The 19585-nt window shown below is 50.0% G+C and overlaps 1 protein-coding gene across 4 annotated transcripts in view; it reads left to right on the forward strand.

Moving 5' to 3' along the window:
- PLB1 (phospholipase B1) overlaps positions 1 to 19585 on the forward strand; it is a 136726-nt gene that overhangs the window by 81841 nt on the left and 35300 nt on the right. For all 4 annotated transcript variants that reach the window (XM_073897191.1, XM_073897188.1, XM_073897190.1 and 1 more), the window contains 14 exons: positions 3012 to 3077; positions 3405 to 3505; positions 5501 to 5582; positions 8178 to 8282; positions 8401 to 8496; positions 8714 to 8785; positions 9796 to 9834; positions 10399 to 10459; positions 11337 to 11395; positions 12544 to 12617; positions 16639 to 16682; positions 17287 to 17395; positions 18869 to 18920; positions 19304 to 19384. In XM_073897191.1, the coding sequence (XP_073753292.1) occupies positions 3012 to 3077; positions 3405 to 3505; positions 5501 to 5582; positions 8178 to 8282; positions 8401 to 8496; positions 8714 to 8785; positions 9796 to 9834; positions 10399 to 10459; positions 11337 to 11395; positions 12544 to 12617; positions 16639 to 16682; positions 17287 to 17395; positions 18869 to 18920; positions 19304 to 19384 (1041 nt within the window). The remainder of the gene's footprint in view (positions 1 to 3011; positions 3078 to 3404; positions 3506 to 5500; positions 5583 to 8177; positions 8283 to 8400; positions 8497 to 8713; positions 8786 to 9795; positions 9835 to 10398; positions 10460 to 11336; positions 11396 to 12543; positions 12618 to 16638; positions 16683 to 17286; positions 17396 to 18868; positions 18921 to 19303; positions 19385 to 19585) is intronic.

Below are 19585 nucleotides of genomic sequence, written 5' to 3' on the forward strand. Positions count from 1 at the left end.
AGACAGTCTGATCATAGCATTCTAGAAACCAAGATAACATTCCAAGGATCTAGAAAAATCAGGTGTATCTTCATATAGATCATTATAGGTCAGCTCCTTTTTCCAGCATTGAATTGCCTTACCATCTCTATTTTGAATGGGAAAGTTGATTTCCTAATGCAAGCATTTAGGCATGGTTCAGAGCCAAGTCATTCCGACGGGGTTCTTGATGGGAACCCCAAGAGCCAGGCTGCTGCCCTGTGGGTGTGGTGCTTCTTCCTGGAACCCCAGAATCTCTAATCTGGAAGAAACCGCACAAACCCTATTGACCACACTCCCACCTGCGGCAGGAATGCCTTCCCTAGAACCTAGCTATTGAATATTCCCAGTGATGGGCAGCTTTTTAATTTGCCCTAATTAGTATTATAAGCAAGTATCAATTTTTTGGTAGTGGTTTGTGTTAAGCCCAAATCGGTCTTCTTGTAACTTCCACCTTTTCAGCCTAGGTCAGGTGTGCCTGCACCTCTTCTACATTCAATTCAGCTGACTTTAAAAATAATAGGCTTTTAAAAATATTTTTATAAGCAATATACACTAGAAACACATCAAAGCACAAAGAAAAAATATTTTCTGTAATTACAACATCCAGAAGTGCCATTGCTAACATTTTGTTAAGTGTCTCTCTGGCATTTTTCTATGAAAATGGAGAAATTATTATTTGCTAAAAATAGCATCATTCTGGAAATATTGTTTGGTGATCTGCTTTTTTTCAGTAGCAATCCATTGGGAAGATGATCCTATGTCAGTAGTTTTCCATAAGATAATTCTTAATGACTGTATAACTAGCCCATAAGCCATACTGGCCACCCTTTACTTAGCTGCTGCCAATTATTGCATATTTAGCTTATATTGCCTCTAATTATGCCTGTTATAAATAACACCAGAAATAAAAACATAAAATTAAAATAAATAAATAAATAAATAACACCAGGAGAAACATCCATCTTTATGTGCATCCATAATTGTTTCCTGATATATATTCTAAGTAGTAAGATGTTTAGGCAAGAAGATATGTACATTTCCGCTACCGTTTTATCACAAAAATTTCCAAACATACTGAGAAATGGAAAGAATTATGTAGGAAATGCCCATACACCCACCGCCTAGGTTTTACAGTTGTTAACATGTTGCTATATTAACTTAACATGTATTTATCCATCCATCTTATTCTGGGGTGGGGGAGGGGACTCTGCACATTTTCAGTGCTTTGGATACAGATTGCCAAATTGCTTCCAGAATGTTGGTATCAGTTATGTCTACTTCCTCACGCTCCATCTGTCAATGTATGTTATTTGTTTTAATAGCTGCTAATCTAATAAATGAAAAAATTTATCTTCTTTTCAAAATTTGCATTTATTTGATTAATTGGGAGGAATAAACCTTTATTTTGCTTGTTTAATCCTCATTTAAATTCCTCCTGATAAATTCTATATGATGGCTATTGGCTCTTTTCCGTTAAGGTATTTATCTTTCTCTTATTGATTTCTAAAAACCCGTATATTAAGTATACTAATCCTTTATCAAATATGTTGCCTATTTATTGTTTCCCATTTAATTTTGTTTATAGTGTTTTCCAATAAACAGAATGTGTTTAATGTCTAGTATCATTTGCTGGGCGCGTATTATATGCCAGGCACTGTACCAGGTGCTAAGCTTCGCAGCTCTGTCCTCAAAGAACTCACAGTCAGGGAGGGAGGTACAGACAATTCACCATAACATGGTAAGGACAACGTTGTGGCCCCAAAGTAAGAATGGCTATGAGAATTTGTATTTTGTGGGGTTGGGGGGCAGGGCTCAGGGGTGTACACAGAGCAGGACACCTTCCAACTAGGGCTGGAAAATGACATTTGTCAGGCAGAAAGAGGATCAGCAGAGCAATATTTAGGAAGTGGGGAGTCTTGCTGAGCCTTGGGAGCTTCTGCCCCGAGGAGCAGCCCTGTCCCCCAGACCCGTCACAGCATCAAAATCACCAGGGTCTGGGGTTTTCAGGTTGTGATATGACAGGCTCACAGTGGGCCTGGGGCTGTTAGTGAAGCAGGCAGGGAAGTTGGACCATGGCCCCGGCTCCACTTCTTGAACGTTAGTTTGTTTGTTTTTTTATAATGTTTTTATTGTTATGTTAGTCACCATACAGTACGTCATTAGTTTTTGATGTAGTGTTCCATGATTCATTGTTTGCACATAACACCCAGTGCTCCACGCAGAACGTGCCCTCCTTAATACCCATCACCAGGCTAACCCATCCCCCCACCCCCTCCCCTCTAGAACCCTCAGTTTGTTTTCTGGAGTCCATAGTCTCTCATGGTTCATCTCCCCCTCTGATTCCCCCCTTCATTTTTCCCTTCCTTCTCCTAATGTCCTCTATGCTAGGTTTGATTCATTTGGTAGAGCAGGGCTCTTGGTGAGATTTCAGCTAGAGAAAGGGTTCCACTTAAAAAATAAAATAAAATAAAAGCCACCAAGTATGGAGGTCAGAAGAAATAACAATTAAAATGTGTTTATGCTTGACGGAGGAGATTTACAGGACCCTCTTCCCCTACGATTATCTCCTCAAGTGATTTGATGGGGAAACAGGTCCCCAGGTCCTTGAGGCAGAAGAGCTCGGGCCATAGGACCAGAGGATATTCAAACTGCAGGAGATCTTAGAGGTCCCGTGCTCCAACACCCCATTCTAGAGGAGCCCAAAGATGTAATATGCTTTAGCTAAGTCCCTGCATCTAGTTAATGTGAAGCAGATCCAGAGCTTTCCATAATTCCATGCAGAAAAAAGAGGTTTCCCTGGAGGTCACAACCATGACCAGCCTAAGGATGGTGGGGTTGGTCTGGACGCTGGGGACCCCAAAGGCAAACTTATGTTTCAATGTCGCCCATTCTGGCTAACATACAAGAAGGAGGGGACCCAAGACATGGGTGGGCCTGGTCTGCAGAGAGGTTGAGTGGTGGATGGTGTTAGACCTTCCCTCTTCCCGCAGGTCCGCTATTCTCCCCAGAACTTCACGGACAACATCAGGAAGGCTCTGGACATCCTCCATGCTGAGGTGTGTAGGCTGGACTGGGTGGCCTCTTAGCAGCTCAACCAACAGTCCTTCTTGGGCCTCAGACCTGGCCTGGAGAGGGCTCTGACTTCCTGCCTGCCTTTCCTTGGAAGCCAGCGCTGACCGTGCTGTTGTCCTGGTCCCAGAAGCCTGAACGCAGGGGTCAATGGGGGGCGGGGGGAGGCAGGGCAGGGAGGGATGAAGGAAGTAGACAGGGGCCTGAAAGACCACAGACCTGGTATCCAGCAGGAGGTGCTGGCCCCAGACCCAGATGAGAGACTGGGGCCACCAGCCTCAATCCTCCTGGGGTCTGGTCTCACCTTTGCTCAGGTTCCTCGGGCATTTGTGAACATGGTAAAGGTTCTGGAGATCATCAACCTGAGGGAGCTGTACCAGGAGAAGGAAGTCAGCTGCCCAAGGCTGATCCTCAGGTGAGAAGGAAGTTTCTGCCCCTGTTCCCTAAAGCGCCAGGGGACCCTTAGCAGAAAGCAACTCTGCTTCATTAGAAAGTCCAAGGGCAGATGTGTGAGGAGGGCTAAGACCACCCCATTTCCTAACCTGACGAGGCCTGATGGGTTTTTGTGACCCCAAGGTGGGCCTCAGTTAGCCTCAGAGTCTGTGTCACAGCCCGACCATGCTCCTGGTGGTCCTGGCAACTCAGTCCTCCCAGGAGGGAAGGGCAAAGCGTGAGAAATGGAGTGCGTCTGTGTGGGCCGGGCTCACAGGCCACCACCAGGTGTATCCAGAGCTTCTCCATCCTTGAGGCCCATCTCCAGGACAGAGGGAGCCTCTCTATCTGGTGTGGGTGTCCTAGGCTGGGCACTCACAACTGTAAGGCTACAGTCACTTGCTGGAGGAAGAGGATGATCAAGGAACAGTCTTCCCCGAGCACAGAGAGAGCTGGCCCTGGGAAGGCCCTAGAAAGGCCTTCATCCCCTATCTCCAGGGCCAAACAAAGGTGGCTCCCTCTCTATTACACATCTCCATGACCTTCAGGATTAAGACATCCTTCTAATCTGAGCATGAGCATTTCTGTCAGCATTCCCTCTTGCAAAGCCGCATCTGGACCCGTAGCCCAGGTCCTGATGGCTGTGCCTCCCCCCCCCCCCCCCCCCCGCTTCCTCCCCAGCTCTGTAGCCCTTGACAGGCCCCGACAACAGCCCTGAGCACAGCACGTGGTGATGACTCATGTGCCTCCCCCACAGCCCTGCCCTCGGCGTGAGTCACTACTAGCACAGCATAGTGGCTGTTTGCTGAAGGAGGGAATGAATAATTCACAGGGGCCAGATCTGCTCTTGGAAATGAAGGGGTTCCTTGGCTGCTACCCTGAAGATGCACGCCAGACCTCACCTGGGGGCCCAGACCGCACAGGTCCCCCGGGGAAGGCCTGAGGACACCGTGAGCAGGAGGACGGCTGCCGAGTGACGCCTGCCTATTAACGCGGCTGGTGTCAGGCGTGCTGTATTTTCAGCTGCTGACTCATCCCCTGGCTCCCACTTTCTCCAGTCACTGGGCCACACAGGGGGTTCAGTGTATTCATTTCAGAGCACCTTACCCAAAAACCTCTTGCTGCCCATCACTGCAGGGTTTTTAGACAATTACAGTTAACAGTTCAGAGAAGGCATCTGCCAGGTCCCTTCTCAGCTCTGAAACGGCCAAGCCACTGACTGTCAGGTGAGACAGACTCGGGTCACCTTGTCCTGCTGCATCTCTCTTTTTCTGTCTCCGTGGCTGTGCTTTCCTCGGAGGCGCGAGTCTACTCTGAGCCATCTACACTACCATCTCCTCACCCCCCGGGAAAAAAAAAGCCCAGATAGGGCAAGATGACCAACCAGAGCAGAGGTGCAGACTGGACAGAAGCAGTTTAACCAGGGATTAGGAGCTCAGGTTCAGACCAGACAGGTTTGAGCTCAAGTCCTGGCTCCCACACGTAGTCTCCGTGTGACCTTGAGCAAGTACTTAACCTCGCTGAGCTCAGTTTTCTCATGTATAAAATGGGGATAATGATACAACTTCTTGAATTGCGAAGAGGATTAAGTGGGTTAATACCCATAAAGCTCTTGGCACGGTGAGCATTCGGATGTGTGAGCCCTTCTGATGAGTGTTGTTGTTGCTGTTGTTATTTTAAAGTAGGTGTGCCTTATCTCTGCTGCACGGTCTGTCCTCAGACAGTCTTAAGGTAACTCAGCTCCATAAATCACTCCTGCAGATGTTAGAAGTAACTGTTTCACGTTCATGTGAAAATGCGGCTCTGGGGCACTTTCCCCAGCTCCATCTGGCGCAGTGGACAGGTTAGCCAGCCGGGGCCTCCCTTACCACCGACTTCCAACACCTTCAAGTCAAATAGGTTCTGAATCTCAAGTCAGTGTCATGCATTTAGATGGTGATTTTGGTGGGGTGAGGCATCTCTTTGGTTTGGTCCACAGCAAACTCTGCCCCTGTGTCCTGAAGTTTGATGATAACTCAACAGAACTTGCCTCCCTCATCAAAGTGAATAAGCAATATCAGGTAAGCCGGGAAAGGGTTCTAAGACCGCATAGGAACTGCTGAGTGGTCTGATTGCTCGGGTTAGAAAATGAAGTCGCGCTTACGTTTTCTTGACCCCAGCTGTCTAGTGTGAGGGTGTGAGGTTACCACTGACCAGTTTGCAGATTTCAAGACACCTTGAAAGGCCGCAGGGACTGTGATTTGGTTTATTTGCATCAAGCCATAGGGCCAAGTCACTGAACACGCTTCACCAAATCTCAGTTCCTGGCCTTACACACAAAATGTTTCCATTTGTCCATGGAGAGTTATGTGAGTTTCTGACTCCTGGCTGGGAAACCCCTTCCACCTAAGAGAGTCTAGAGGATTCAGTGAGATAACATGCGTTTCCTCTGCTCTCCTCTCCCGAGAGTCCGAGAGTCAGCCGATGATCTCTAGACATCCAGTGGGTTATTCACTTTAGGCCTTTTTCCATCCAATCTTTGACCAGGGCAGCTGAGGCTCCCTTGACAATCTTGAGTTTCCCCCAAAATAAACATCCAGTCACTCAAGAGGACAATGGTAGCCTTCCAGCTCTTCTAGAGTAGGCTGCAAACAGTTATCAGGCTGGATCCGTCCTTCAAATGCATGGACTCCTTGGAGCAGAACCACTTCCCTGCTTTGAGGCCACCACACCCGTCAGGGGTATCAGGGCTCAGGGGAACAAGCCTCTGTCATCCTCTGGGCAACTCCCCAGCTGCACTTCCTTCTGCTGTGGGCAGGCACCTCTGCTTCTGCTGAGGGAGCCCATGGCCTAGACCAGGAGAAGGAAGGCAGCCAAGGTTACGGCCATGAGAGCAAACTTGTTCCGGGTAGAAGAGGTTCTTGGGGGCAAGCAACAAAAACGTACATGATGCTGGTTAATTTAACCAGTTGTATTTATTTAAGGAGACTGTCTGGAAGAGTTAAAAAGCTAGGATCAGAGGCGGGGCCGCCACAGATCACGGCATGATGAAATTCTAGGGGCCAGGCCATAAGGATCAAAATCAGGCCAAAGAACTCGTTCATTGGGGTCACTGCTGCTTCTCGGACCTGGACGCAGCTGCCACCCCCAGCAGAATGGATTCTGTACTGTCCATCTTTCCAGCACTAGCTCTGCAGGGCCCCCAGGCATGTGCCTAAGCCCGAGGGTGAGGGTCATTGGGAAAGCCCGCATTTGTCTTTCTCACCTTATACACTGGGAGGCAGGCTGCTCTTAATACAGTGGAGTTTTTCCAAACATAGGAAGTGGGTTTAGATGTTCTTCCCAGGTCTAATGTTGGTCACCACTGGGATCCAGGAGTTCATGGTCAGCCACAGGAGACCATCATACCTGCTGTCAGAATCCTCTCCCTACTTTCTGCAAAAGCTCTGGCTCCCATGGCTCTCCGTGGAGGCGATCATTGCTATTATTGACCACTGTGTGCCAGGCATTCTAGACGCTGTTTCTTTCCCTTCTCAAGAGGTACACGGTTCCACTGTGAGCCATTGTGGCTGATCCACAGAGTAACCAGTAGCATTAGAAGGGATCTAAGGGATGGTCTGGACCTGGCCAAACATCCTGCATTTACAGATGAGGAAAGAGAGGTCCAGAGAGGGAAAGCATTTTGCCGAAAGTCACACAGCAACTTAGTGGCCTCTGCACTCTCTCTCTGGCTGACCCTGGGAAAAGTACATGTGGTGCCTTTTGTGATGACCCCACTGACTTCCTGACTTCCTTCTCCAGCCAGGGTCCTGGCCCCAAATGGTAGAAATCTGGTAAGCAGTGAAATGGCAGAGGCTGGCAGACCCTGCAGCCAGAATTGGGATAACTGGTCCTCCTGGAACTGAGCCCAAGTGGGAGCTATGAGAGTAACAGCTCCGTTACCCTCCTGGACAGACCTGAGAGTGTCAAAGAAGTGTGCATGCCCCCCCCACACACACACCCCATGCGCAAATGATATAAATGGGCATTAAATGTCATTGCTGATTTGCCTTTGATTTTCTGAACAAATGTAGGACAGAAATAAATGTAAGGATTATCCAAAAAAGTCATTAAATTGAATTCATACCCTATCCCTCCCCCACCCCCTGCCCCAGTCTTTAATCAGAAGCTTTCAAAGGAGATCAAGCTGATGGTTTTGGGTTTTTCCTTGCCTTTCCTTTTTTTCCCCCACAGCCTAGGTCAAATATATGCAATTGCAAGCAGAGGTTGGGGTTGAGGTGAAGGCTGATCTAAAGAGTAACTAGCTGGGGGCGCCTGGGTGGCACAGATGGTTCAGCATCTGCCTTCGGCTCAGGTCATGATCCCAGGGTCCTGGGATCGAGTCCCACATCGGGCTTCCTGCTCCTTGGGAGCCTGCTTCTCCCTCTGCCTCTCTCTCTCTCTCTCCCCCCCCCCCGTCTCTCATGAATAAACAAATAAAATCTTTAAAATAAATAAAAATAAAAAAAATAAAAATAAAGAGTAACTAGCTGGTTCCTGATCAGTTGAGATTTTGTTACAGATTGATTTCACTCCAGGGACAGACTCTGTTTAATTCTATGGCAGAGAAAGAGGCAGCACAAAGCCCGAGCAGATATGGGGAGCCCCCTGACCCCTGCCCCCTTCGCCTCCTGTAGGAGGGGACCCACCAGCTGGTTGAGAATGGTCGGTATGACACAAGAGAGGATTTTACAGTGGTCGTGCAGCCATTCTTGGAAAAAGTGGACATGCCAAGGACATCGGTAAGGAAAGCAAGCATCATGGATAAAGGGGAGCCACACAGAGCCCAGGCGGTTCTGACTGTCATTTGTGTATTGGACGCCCCTCTAACACGGCCCCTCCTTTATGCCCCGTGACCAGGAGGGGCTGCCCGACAGCTCTTTTTTTGCTCCTGACTGTTTCCACTTCAGCAGCAAAGCTCACGCTCACGCGGCCAGCGCCCTCTGGAACAACATGGTAAGAGGACCGCCGTAGGGAAACCTATTCTCCCTCTGCAGGAGAAGGACTCTGGAGAGCTTCTGAAGGAGTTCAGAGGCCCATCACTCAGGCTGTCTGATCCCCCGCCCCACAGTGATGACAGACCCCATTGCCTGTGGCCCTCTCTCCGTTCCCCAGCCCTGACCTACAGCCTGACCTGTGCATTCTTACCACCTCTTTCCACTCCTGGCTTTAGCTGGAACCTGTTGGCCAGAAGACAACACAGCACAGTTTTGAATACAAGATTAATATCACCTGTCCGAACCAGGTAGTGTGCGAAGCGCGTCCTTGTAAACAGGTCTGTTTATCTGAGGCATCTTTTCCAGGGTTTTAGCATCTCAGGTTTCTCAGCTCGTTTCATTCCCAGTTCCCACCCACAGCCCAGACTCCAGGTGATCATCCACAGAGCCCCATCTGGTTGGACCGTAAGGGGTGACAGCCCCCTGTGGCCAGGGGTCCCTGGTGTCCCTTTGTCTCTCCACGTCCCAGGGAGCCCCAGCAAGCTCCTGGACTGCACACAGCTGGGAGGAGGAAAATGGCAGCACCATCCAGCTCTCTTGGAGACTAGGGGGCAATAGAGAACGTCAAGGCCAGGATGGGGCAGAAGGATACCCCGTTTGTACGTAGCCACGGCCTCCATGGCAGGATAGAAAGAGCGAGGAACTGAGCCCTGGAATATCTGCTAGGGCGATGGTGGGGGGTGGGGAGGGCTGGTCAAATGAAAGCTGGAGCTAGAAAAGCAGACATTAACTGGGAAGGCAAAGCAGAACCAGACCCCCATGTTCACTCACAAATGGTCAGGGAGATACTTGGACCTCTGCAGCTGTTCCCTCATCTCTACAAATTCCTCCGTATTCCCAGAGGAGTCTCAGGTCTAGACTGGGAACCTCTGAGCTGGGGCATACATGGAGCAGCACCTCAAGGCACCTGACTTTCTTGCCTGGCCTGGGGTGGCAAGGGGTCTAGGGAGTAGGGAACAAGCAGAAGGTGGTGCTCTGCTGGGGGTGGGCAGGGGCAGGAAGGAGAGGAGATGCAGCTACCCCAGCCAGCTGGGTGGGAGGCGGAGCGCAGACTTGCTCTCCTGGGAGCCACTGCAGGGTTTATTCTAATTGTTCCTAGGAGTTCGGGTTGCAGAGAAGGCCCAGTGCATCCTGGGAGGGAGCCCACAGCAGTCAGCCTGGCAGGGAGGGGCTTGGGAATGTGGGTAGGGGAGGCCAACAGTGTTGTGCAGGAAGCCAGCAGAATTTGCTGGAGTTGCTCACCACCCTCTTCTCACAGTTCTGGCCGTTTCTGAGCACCTACAAGAACAGAGTGCAGGTATGAGCTTGTTTCTTCCTGTGGCCCTCCGGCCAGCACGGTGGGCAGGCCCTGAGCCAGAACTGGCCCCACAGTGGGGTGGGGGACGTGGGTAAGGGTCCTGCTGGGCAGCCAAGGGGGATTAACGCTCTTCTGTAAGGTCCACCCACCTACACATTCAGACGGGGCGGTGGGCAGAATAAGCCACACTGATAACAGCCCAGGTGGGACCACCCAGTCAAACCTCTTCAAAGACCCGGGTGAAGAGAGTTTTCCTCTTGTAAAGCTGCTGCAGAAGCAGAGGTGGTGGCCAGGGGTGGAGTGGGGTGGTTGTGCTGATGCTCTGATTCTCGCACCGGATTTGGGGGGGGGGGCTGGGGGGGGGGGAAACGGGGTCTGAACTAGGTTAGCAGATCCCAGCCTGGGATCACCTAGGGAGCCTTCTACAGGTGCCCTTCCAGGTCCCTCCCCAGGGTGGAACCCAGGAGCTGTGTTTTATAAAACTCTCCAAGTGAGTCTGATGCCCAACCAGCCTCTCTGGTCCCTTTCACCCCTAAGATTCTATGATTCATTCTATGCCTTTAGAGTCATGGGAGCCAGCTGCCATGCAGGGACAGAGCCCCTTCTGCCTCGACACCCACCTCAGGTAAGCCCCTTATGATACACCAGAACCCAGGGCCCCTCCACAAGGACTCAGAGGCCAATGAGTGCTCTGACAAGACTTGGCATATGTAACTAAATGACACTGTTAGGGCTGGTGTTTGCTTCCTGTCTGGGTGGTTGCCTGGGACAGGTCCCTGCTTTGTCCCCCTCTGCCCTGCAGTGATGTCTTTACCCTATAGGACCCAAGGTGGCCAGACCAGGAACTGTTTGCTATGCTCTCAATTCAGCCTGTTATTCGGGGACCCCCAGAAGCTCCCCCCTTAATGGCCCAGCCCAGTGGTGTGACCTCCCTGAGGGCCAGAGCTGGGGGTGTGGTGCCCAGGGAGTCCCAAGAGCGAGCCAACTTTTCGGGGTGCCCTGTGGCCCCAGGCTTTGTGGTCACTGCTGCTTGCGGTGGAGCCAAGAAGTTCCTTGGAGTCTTCAAAAGAGATTTGGGATGGGCAAGGCCCGACTTGACTATTTCTCAGATTCTTGGTGGAAATCCAGAATGCAGCTCTAGATGGGCTAAGCCTCAGACCCTGTAGCTCATCTCAGATGGTCCACGCCCAGGGGGCCCTTACCCTTGGGTCACAGCTGGCCTCCCCCCGCCCCCACTGGGGCTGACGTGGCAGATTCCACTCCGCCCTCCCTACCGTCCATCCATCCATCCCTTCCCTGTCCTCTCCCTCAGCACCTCTCTCCGCACAGGCCCAGGGTTGGTTTGTTGGGTCTTCTATGGGGAAACCCATCATATAACCTCTGCCTCCATGGCCCAAACACACACACAGGTTGTGCCTCTGGTCTTCCTTCAAGTCGGAAGCACTAGACTCTGACTACAGGTTCCTTCCCCCTGACTCAAGTGTGTTGGCTTGTCTTTCCAGTGCACACCCTGAGACCGGCAGATATCCAAGTCGTGGCTGCGCTGGGGGATTCTCTGACCGTAAGGACGCTTGGGCCCCAAGTGGGGTAGGGTAACTGTACCAGTTAGTTCCACGGCCTGTACCCCTGACTTCTGCATTCCCCTGCCCCTCAGGCCTGGTTCTGTCCATCCCAGAGCGTGGCAATGGTTTGGTTTTGCAGTCACTTTCTCAATCAGGTGTGCAAGGGGAAATCTTTTTCAGGAGCGAACTGAATTGTCTCAGATAGTGGAGGTTTTGAACACCTCCCAATGCTTTTTTTAACAATTGCAAAAAAAAAAAAAATGTCATTTCAACTCAAAATAATCTTCTGAACCTACCCACGTGGGTGCTCTTTTCCCTTTGGATTATGCTTTAGGAGTAGCTCAGACCCTCGCATATTTTCTCTCTTTGCACCTGCATGGAAAGCAGCAGACTCCACAATTGTAGCTAAAGCTCTGCTCCAAAGTTCCAAGAAACAGGGCTCTGATCCGCCCAGATGACCACTTTCTGGCAACACTTCTTTTTTTTTTTTTAAGGTTTTATTTATTTATTTGAGAGAGAGAATGAGAGAGAGAGAGTGCATGAGAGGAGGGAGGGTCAGAGGGAGAAGCAGACTCCCCGCTGAGCAGGGAGCCCGATGCGGGACTCGATCCTGGGACTCCAGGATCATGACCTGAGCCGAAGGCAGTCGCTTAACCGACTGAGCCACCCAGGCGCCCTCTGGCAACACTTCTGAGGCCATAAGATTGCCTTACAGAATGTCCCAGAGGGAAAGGGGAGAAATGTGAAGTTTCTGAGAAGCCTGCCCACTGCTGTCCACTCCAATCTATAGGCTCCTTCTTCATGCTTAGAAGAGAACTTCGGAGCATAATGCTGGTAGTAATAATATGGCAGTGTCTCACATGTGCAAGGCACTTTGGAGTTTTCAATGCTGTTTTTACGACCATGATCCAATTTGGTCATCAAAGCAATCCTATGAGATCAGCAAGTCATGTCCTCAGTGCAGTAAGGAGGCAGCTGAGACGCAGGGAAGGCCTATGGCTGGAAAGGAGTGTGGCAGAACGCAAGCCTGGTCTCTGACTCCCAGTCCAGGGTCTGCTCACACCACATGATGAGTGTGTTAGGAACTGCCCATATCCCTTTCCTCTGACTTACTCACTTTCCTATGGACTTTGGTGTGTTTTCAAAGGCTGGCAATGGAATTGGTTCCAAACCAGATGACCTTTCTGATGTCACCACTCAGTATCGGGGACTGTCATATAGGTAATATTAACCCTTCACCCCCTCCCGCCCTAGGCTCACCCCCAGAAATTGGGTGAGGGGGTTGTCTCTTGTAAATGCGTAAATACTGAAGAGCAAGAACCAGGTCCGGAAGGGGCTTTCAGAAGGAAAACCGATGTGTTTCTGCAAAATGTGACCATATGATGAGTGGAAAGGATATTTTATTGTTGATAACTTTTTTTTTCTTTAATTGTGCAGAAAAAGAAAACCAGGGTTCTTGTCAGACTCCTGGGTCAGCAAATCCAACATGAAATGCACCTGAAAAGCACCAAACCTCTGAGTCTTCACCTGCCTGTTTACATGGCTATGCACACGTGGAGATCTCCGTCTGTTTGCTGTCTCTATGTATTTATTCATGTCGTTCTATACTCACACCTCTGCCTTCACATATATGTCCACGTCTGTCCAGAAAACTCTGAAATGCAACAGAGCACTTCGGGAGGAAAGGACTAAGACTCACTAGCCCCGAGCCCTCCCCGTGTGCCTGCACCCGACTAGGCACTGAGACCTGTGGGCGAAGGGGGGACGGGAAGCACTGCCAAATGCTCCTGCTCGATGGGCAGGTGTGGCTTGAAAGTAAGAGATACTGAGGGCTGCAGAAATAGAGAAGAGGGAGTAGGAAAGCTCCCAGAGAAGGTGGGAATTGACAGATTAGCCATTAGATAGATGAGAATGGGCATTCCAGACGGGGGGTAGAGAAGCGCGGATGAGTCAGGTGAGTGGTTGGATGTGGGTGGGTGTTCTCCGGGTTCTTTCTTTCCCAAAGAAGCTCGTGTTTATGTGTGTTTCACGGTAACTGGCAATTAGCTCGGAATTCCAAACGACTAGGACTAGAAGGAGGCCAGCCAGGAGAGGGCAGAGTGCTAAGAAGTTTTGCAGCCACTCCACACGCTTGCCTCCTCCCTTTTTCTGCCCCCTGAATTCAGATGGAACGTTTCTTCCAGAAAAGTGAGAGGGAACAGGGTGTGGACAGTTGAGGCGATGGCAGTTCTCTGGTCCAGCCTGAGGACAGCCCCAGAGGGGAAGGTTTGCCTGGGTGGGAGCGAGGCAGGGAGGACCCCGGGCGTGGGTAGAAGGAGGACACCGGCCGCTGTGGTAAATGCCTCCCGGCTCCCCGGAGCCCCCACCTTTCCCCATCCCCCTAGCTGGGTAGAGGGCCTCTAATGGGCTGTGCAGAACAGAACAGAGCCTCGCCTCCTGACCACCGTGCCTCAAATGTTACTGAGGCTGCGAGAAAAAGAAAAGCCAGAGGGGAAGAAAGCAAGCAGAGCTTAGGACGTACAATCCAGAAACGGCGTGAGCTGGGGGCAGCTTCACTCAGTCTTGGCTCGGGAAGGCAGTGGCTTCAGGCCGTAGTGTGGGAAACCATAAGCCGGTGCGGGGTGCGGGGTGGGGAAGCAAGGAGGTGTGTCCCACCTACCAGTCCCAGGGGACAGATTCCTGGGATTCAGATACAAACAGGCAATCTTCTGCTAAATGTTTCTCTGTAGCAATGGAAACATTCAGCCATTGCTCTCTTTCTCCCTATAGGGGAGGCCAGGTGTGGCCTGATGTTTCAATCTTCTGGTTCTAGACGAAAGCCTTGCCTATTCAGTGGCGCTGTGCCTTTCAACCCTTTGTTCTAAATGTTTCAGATCCACCTGTGTTAATGATGGAAACTCTGGGTCAGAGCCTGAGTTTTGGGTTTGACTCTTGGGTAAAATAGACTAATGTTTCCCAAAGAGTGTTCCATGGAACACCAACCCCCTACAGGTTCCTGAAAAGGGCAAAATTCTTTATATCGGGGAGGGAACATTACCCACTATATCCTTCTGGTGGAGAACTCACATATATGTTAGCGTATTAAAGGCTCTGAGAAGCCCTGCAATGAAGAAATGTGTTTAAATTATCTGTTTAACCCAATGTTTCTCTTAATCTCAGCATCCTTTCTTTGTTCACAAAACCTATCAGCATCCTCTGGATAATGTCCATGTAGTAGGCTGACCCGAGAAAAGCAATTTTCTGAAGCCATTAAGCTTCGGGTTTGGAAACAATAGGCAGTGCATGGCTCCAGGTAAATGAAGAATGTAATTTGAGCCTCTTCCTCCAAGGAGACAAAGTGGATAGAGGGGGCCTCATAGAGTCAGACAGGGAAGATGACCCAGAATTCTTGGGAGGTAGGTTGCTGTGGGCAGGACCTGCAGGCTGAGGCTTGGCCATGACTATTTCCAAAGCCCCTTAACCTGAGAGAACCATATAGCAGGGACAGGTGCCGGCTTTGGCTAGCTTAACTGTGTGGCAGGCCCAGAGGTCTTTAGAGCATTGCTTTTTCTTCAGTTGAAATAAATTCGCTTATTTGGTATCAAAGAACCAAAATAAAATTTGCTTCCCCCCCCAAAAAATGCTTTTTTAAAAATTAGGTGTTCAATCTCACTGAAACTCCTTCTACAAATGTCATTGAGCGTCTACTCTGTAATTCTCTGTGCACCGTGGGTGACAAAAGACGAACAAAACCCAGCCTTTGAACTCATGGTTTAATATAAATTACATTAATCGGGAGGATCTCACACTAACTAGCTGTTTCGTACTGGTCTCTTTTCTTTCATGTGTCACATAAATCTGATCAAAATGAGGACTTAAATATTTTTGTTCGTCCATATTTATTTGTGTAATTCTCTTTCTCCAAAAATGTGCACTCAGAGATTTCTGTAGCCTGTTCGTCTTGATCAACTACGGCACTTGTTTTATAACAAAGATACTTTTAGACAAGAAATTACAATAGGAAATACTTGATGGGTGTGTTTAGGTATATCTCTGCGCTTGTGTTTATATGTTTATTGAAGAAGAAAAGGAGGCATGATTGGAGGAGGTATATGGATTTCTAATTTCCTGTAAAGTGTTCTGAGTAAATGCTTTTTGTCAAAAGAAAGCAGGATTGGGTAGCAGCTGAAGCTGTTAGCTTCATGCACAGTTGGAGTAGAATCAGAAGCTGGAACAAAGGTCCAGCCACATTAGGTTCAGCTATCGGATGGGAGACAGGAGAGAGATACCTGAGTGAGATAGAGGGCAGGGCTCACATGGCTTCTTTCTTTCTATGACCTGAGGCTGCCGAGCCCCTGACTTGACCACCCTCATATGAAATAGTCTTCTTCATCCCAAGCAATTCCTTGAAGGAAGAACAGCCATGACTTTGATTCATGGCCTGTCCTTTGGAAGTCTATACTGGTGGGCTGGATGCTAACACTATGTTCTCAGAATCTATTGGCTTGGAATAATGTGCTGGCATTGAGGAGGGAAGTGCAAGGGGGGGGAGAAAACAAAACAGTAAATACAGTACATTTGAACACTGGACTTTGTCAAAATAGAAATACTTCTCTCCTGGCCTCCCACATATATTCACTTTAAATGCATGAAAGGAAATGTAATTTTGAGTGTGTCTTGAGGTTAGATTGAACACCATGAAACTACATTCAAGTAGATAAAATCAGATTGGGCATTGGAAGGCCATGAGAGGCTATCCCGTGAACCTCCCAGTGGGATTTACCTCCCCCACTGGGCAGAGAAGAGCTAATCCATTTTCCAAAGACTTGCAGCTCACGCTGGTTTTTAGTTACCTTTCAAAAGTTAATTGACCCCTCTGCACCTCTGACCCCTCTGTACCTCCTCTGTAAAGTGGGGATAACTGTGTCTGTATCAAAAGCTTGTTTTGTTGGGAGGTGTTGGGTATCTAATGTAGAGAATCTAGGACATGCTGGGCACGTAGCATATGCTCAGCTAAGTGCTTTCTGTCCTGATTTGGTGGAAAAAAGAAACAGCCCTTTTTTGCCTTCAAATCCTGGTTTTGGGGGGGAACCAACCCTTTGGGGAATTCAGACTTCTCTCAGGGTTTCTCCAACACAGAGACCAATGGGTCTGGCACATCTTACAGCTGCTGATGGCGTGAGTGCTAAGAAAGGTGGGGCGCTCTTTCAGAAAGCCTAAGTATTGATTCACTCTCTCTCACTGGTTTGCTCACTCCCTACAGTTCAGGCGGGGACGACTCCCTGGAGACAGTGACCACCTTACCGAGTAAGTAACCGCCAGGGGCTTGAGGCTGTTCCCTGGTTCCACCTGACCCCTGGCTTCCTGAGAATACCCCTCAGCTAAGAAAGGAGGAAGTCATCTTTGCATACTGCCATCGCGTAGGAGGAGAGGCCCATGGAGAGGTAGCTGAAGGGGGTGTCATAAACCCTCTGTTTGGAGCCCTGAGGCTTGGGTTCAAGCCCTGGCTCTTCTCTGTGCTTGCCAAGTGACCTAGAGCAAGTCCCCAAACATTCTGAGCCTCGGGTTTTTTCAACTGGCCCAGAGGGTGCAGAGACAATCCAATAAGATCATGAACATTCCCTGCACTGTGAAGAAAGGAAGGGCGGACGGGAGAGTGGGAGGAAAGGAAGGAAGGAAAAAGAGGGAATGAGGGAAGGAAAGGAGGGGAGCTGAGAGGCTCTTACTGCCTTGGCCCACCGTGCCATTGGGTCATTTCCGCTCAGGGCGCCCCAGCTCCTGCCAGGCACACCCTCCCCCTCCCTGTCTGACTGCACAAAGGTGGCTACAGAACCCCCTCTGGGGAGCCTAGAGCAGAGAGGATACCCCTCCCTCTTAAGCTCTGTGTCCCATTCATGCCCTCCTCTTCCAGATATCCTCCGGAAGTTTAACAGAAATCTCACGGGCTATGCGGTGGGCACGGGTGGCGCCAACGACACAAATGCCTTCCTCAATCGGGCTGTTCCTGGAGCAAAGGCTGAGTACGGCGTTTGGGGAGGGGGCCCGTGGGGCAGAGAGTGGGAGGCAGGCAGTGCCCTTTAAGATTGTAATCCTGACCTCCGTGTGCGAAGGGGACAGTTCTCCATTTGCAGTAATGACCTGAGAGGTCTTCAGCCTCTCTCTTCCCTGGCTGCCCCTGTGACTAAGGCTGCAGCGGGGAGGCCCGAGAGGCTGGAGCTGGGACAGAAACCATGGCCCCAGAGGCTGAACTCCTGACTTTGCTTCTTGGACCACATGTTCTAATCATGCAACTAACAGACTAAACTTATCCAAGTTTTAATACTCACCGCGGCATAATGGTGCTAGAGAGATTCACTCTCTCCAAAGCCTCACAAGTGGCAGTTCCCCTGAAAGATCAAGGAGTGCGAAGAAACGAATGGACAAGCCGGAATCTCCAGCCGTGGAGGCTCCTGGGACAACACGTCATGGCCTGTCCCTAGCCCCGCTCTGGAGCCAGTAGGAAATGCCGTTGAGAAGCCAGAGGCAGCGGAAGCAGGACTGCTCGGCCCCCCAGAGTGCTCTCAGGAGGCCCCTCACCCGGCTCCTAGTGGCCCCAGCAGCCCGGCTTTCCTTGCTCCTGGCCCGGCCATCTGGCCCTCCAACACACTGTTACCTTCCAGCTCGGGCCCACGCCCTTCTAGCTGATGGGCATGGCCTTCCAACCAGCTCATCCAGCCCGGGAAGACCCTTCCTGGCAGTTGAAACATCTGGGGACAGATGGACCCACCAGCAGGTCCCAGGAAATCACCGTGCTGTGGATCCATCTCACCCAGACCTGTAACAGGGGCCTGAACTAGTGGGGAGCCCGGGATGCTTGAGATCTAGTCTTTCCATGAATTATAAACCCAAGCATGTAACAGTGTATATTTATTCCCCACCTCTTTCTAAAAGAAGTGTCTGGCTAAGTTTACTGAAAAAATAACACAAGTAACATGTACGTAAGTGAGAAAAATCACAGCCACTGGTCAGGTGGGGGGGGTAGGGGAGAAGCAAGTGGGTCAAGTTGAGCATTTTTGCAGTTCTTATGCTTGAACATCAAACTCTCAGCTTCCTGGCAGCCCGGGGTGGAGGGGGGGCGGGGAGAGGAAGCATGCTAAAACCTTCATAGATCTATTTTCATGATCTATACCAGTCCTGCAAAGGAGACAAATGGTTTCCTAGCATGGAATCCTAAAAGACACATTGCATGTGGAGTTCTAGAAAGGAGACCACGAGTAACAAATACAATTGAGAGTGCCCTTGACTGCAGCTTTAGGACAGACAGTTCGCTTTTCAAAGGGTTATTTGTTGTAATAACTCTCCAGAACAGGCAAGTAGCTCCTTGTCTGTGAGCCTCAGGGTCTCTGGCAATTCGGGCAATAGGGATAATGCCATGGAAACCTCCAGTTCAGGCCCTTTAGGAGGAAAAATCCAGGCACTATTCTCCCATAGGACTGATTTCCTCTCCTTCTCAGGGAACTTATGAGCCAAGTCCAGACTCTGGTACAGAGGATGAAAGATGACCACGTGAGTCGGATTTACAGTTATTTTTAAACACTAATTTTCTAACCCACTGATGTCCCCAAATGGAATGGTCTACCATGGAAACAGTGAGCCACTGTCACTACAGAGGCATTCAAGCAGTGATAGGACGGTCCGAGTCTGAGGCCCTGGAAATTATGTCCATGGCCGTGGGGGATGGGCTGTCCCTGAGCACAATGATCTTGAACGTCCCTCCTGATGCTAAGGTTCTGTGTCCATAAATAAGCTTCTAAAATTCTTTCAGCTCTGAGATCCTGATTCTATTATTTTGAGTGGGCAAGGAAGTCTTAGAGGGTTGAATGAACTTCCTCGGGCTGTGGCATTGTTTATTGGTTGGAAATCATCAAGCATTTTCCTCCTCCTTGTAGAGAGTGAATTTCCACGAGGACTGGAAGATTATCACGGTGCTGATTGGAGGCAGTGACTTATGTGATTACTGCACAGATTCGGTACGGAGTGGGGGGGTCGGACAGCCAGGCCTACTCATTGCTCCTGACATTGACCGGGAGGCCTTGGAGGTCCCCTTTGAGACTAGTCCCTAGAACCAACCCTAGGATTGTCCAAATACGCCTGCGTGCGTGTGCCTCCACTTACCCCACGACCCTCAGCTTTCTGGCCCCACCCACCTCCATGTCCCAGGGGGTGCAAGG

Source organism: Callorhinus ursinus, unplaced genomic scaffold (genome assembly GCF_003265705.2).
Source record: "Callorhinus ursinus isolate GAN/ISIS: 27379988/994484 unplaced genomic scaffold, GSC_fseal_2.0 scaffold10, whole genome shotgun sequence".
NCBI classification, from domain to species: domain Eukaryota; kingdom Metazoa; phylum Chordata; class Mammalia; order Carnivora; family Otariidae; genus Callorhinus; species Callorhinus ursinus.